Source organism: Eimeria mitis, genomic scaffold (assembly GCF_000499745.2).
Source record: "Eimeria mitis Houghton genomic scaffold, Emh_scaff428, whole genome shotgun sequence".
NCBI classification, from domain to species: Eukaryota; Apicomplexa; class Conoidasida; order Eucoccidiorida; family Eimeriidae; genus Eimeria; species Eimeria mitis.
This window is the reverse complement of record NW_013572599.1, coordinates 3,340-5,025: the sequence shown is the minus strand read 5'-3', so window position 1 is coordinate 5,025 and position 1,686 is coordinate 3,340. Positions and strand designations below refer to the sequence as shown.

Below are 1,686 nucleotides of genomic sequence, written 5' to 3'. Positions count from 1 at the left end.
CCACCACCACCCCCACCACCACCACCCCCCCCAGCAGCAGCAGCAGCAGCAGGAGCAGCACCACCAGCAGCAGCAGGAGCAGCAGCAGCAGCAGCAGCAGGAAAGATGATGCTTCGTTATTTATTTAAGAAGCCTCCTGGTGGTGGTCCCGCCCCTCTGATTCACAACCCCGTGCGGAGCTGGATTCTGCTGCTGATATGTCTCCATATGTTTCTGTTTACTGTTGCTGCTGCTGCTTTTGCTTTTCCTTCTATGGGGGACCTCTATTGTGTACCCCTTCTTAATAACTCCACTTACTGCGCTGTATGCTCAGGTATGCATATATACAAACCCTAAACCCTAAACCCTAAACCCTAAACCCTAAACACTAAACACTAAAACCTTATTCTGACGCAGATAGACAGGCAAAATACTAAACACTAAACCCTAAACCCTAATGCTTAGGCTGACAGAGAAAATACTAAACCCTAAACCCTACTTCTTATGCAGAGAGACAAAACCCTAAACCCTAAACCCTACTTCTTATGCAGACAGACAAAACCCTAAACCCTAAACCCTAAACCCTCTTTATCAAACATGAACATTGCTTTACCCCCCCTTGTTCTCCTGTCTTCACTGATAAATCCTTTTTTCCCCTGCTGCTGCTGCTGCTGCTGCTGCTGCTGCTACTCCTGCTGCTACTCCTTCTCCTGCTACTCCTGCTGCTGCCACTCCCGCTGCTGCTGCTGCTGCTGCTGCTGCTGCTGCTGCTTCTGCTTCTGTGTATGTATGCAGCAGTAGCATTCGCGATGACGTTTTATTTTTCTTTACTATCATGCGAGTCTTGGGGTACGGAGAGAGAATGGGCGGTAGCATCTATAGTAACGATGTCTATGGCTGTCGCCGATATATGCACTGCAGCATGGGGTATGATGGTGTTTGTCTCTTCTTCTGCTTCTATATGGGGAGCTGAGGAGACAGCTGAAAACTGCCAAGACTGGAAAACACATTTCTTCTATTATGCTACTGCTGTTGTCATCGGAGCACATGTTGCTGTCGCTCTCAGCTGTGCTGCTGTTGCTGTGCTCCTCACCAGAGGAGTGGGCACGCAGCTAGAAGAACTCAGACATCTTGTCTAGGGTTTAGGGTTTAGGGTTTGGGGTTTAGGGTTTAGGGTTTGGCTGCGAGAGCTAACCCTGACGTCATCGGAGCACATGTTGCTGTCGCTCTCAGCTGTGCTGCTGTTGCTGTGCTCCTCACCAGAGGAGTGGGCACGCAGCTAGAAGAACTCAGACATCTTGTCTAGGGTTTAGGGTTTAGGGTTTGGGGTTTAGGGTTTAGGGTTTGGCTGCGAGAGCTAACCCTGTTGTCATCGGGGCGCATGTTGCTGTTGCTCTCAGCTGTGCTGCTGTTGCTGTGCTCCTCACCAGGGGGGTGGGGACGCAGCTAGAAGAACTCAGACACCTTGTATAAACCCTCGAGGGTTTAGGGTTTAGGGTTTAGGGTTTAGCGTAGGCAGCAAACCCTAAACCCTAGGGATGCATGTTGCTGTCGCTCTCAGCTGTGCTGCTGTTGCTGTGCTCCTCACCAGAGGAGTGGGCACGCAGCTAGAAGAACTCAGACATCTTGTCTAGGGTTTAGGGTTTAGGGTTTGGGGTTTAGGGTTTAGGGTTTGGCTGCGACAGCATACCCTGACGTCATCGGCGC

At 50.6% G+C, this 1,686-nt stretch overlaps 2 protein-coding genes across 2 annotated transcripts in view; one reads left to right on the top strand and one right to left on the bottom strand.

Annotated features, from left to right (window-relative positions):
- Nucleotides 1–109, top strand: part of EMH_0011950 (uncharacterized protein) — a gene marked incomplete at both ends in the record, with an annotated part of 789 nt that extends 680 nt beyond the window's left edge. Inside the window, one exon of the mRNA XM_013499398.1 lies at nt 2–109. Within this exon, the coding sequence (XP_013354852.1) occupies nt 2–109 (108 nt within the window). The remainder of the gene's footprint in view (nt 1) is intronic.
- Nucleotides 110–692: 583 nt separating this feature from the next.
- EMH_0011940 (uncharacterized protein) overlaps nt 693–1,686 on the bottom strand; it is a gene marked incomplete at both ends in the record, with an annotated part of 3,219 nt that continues 2,225 nt past the window's right edge. Inside the window, one exon of the mRNA XM_013499397.1 lies at nt 693–758. Within this exon, the coding sequence (XP_013354851.1) occupies nt 693–758 (66 nt within the window). The remainder of the gene's footprint in view (nt 759–1,686) is intronic.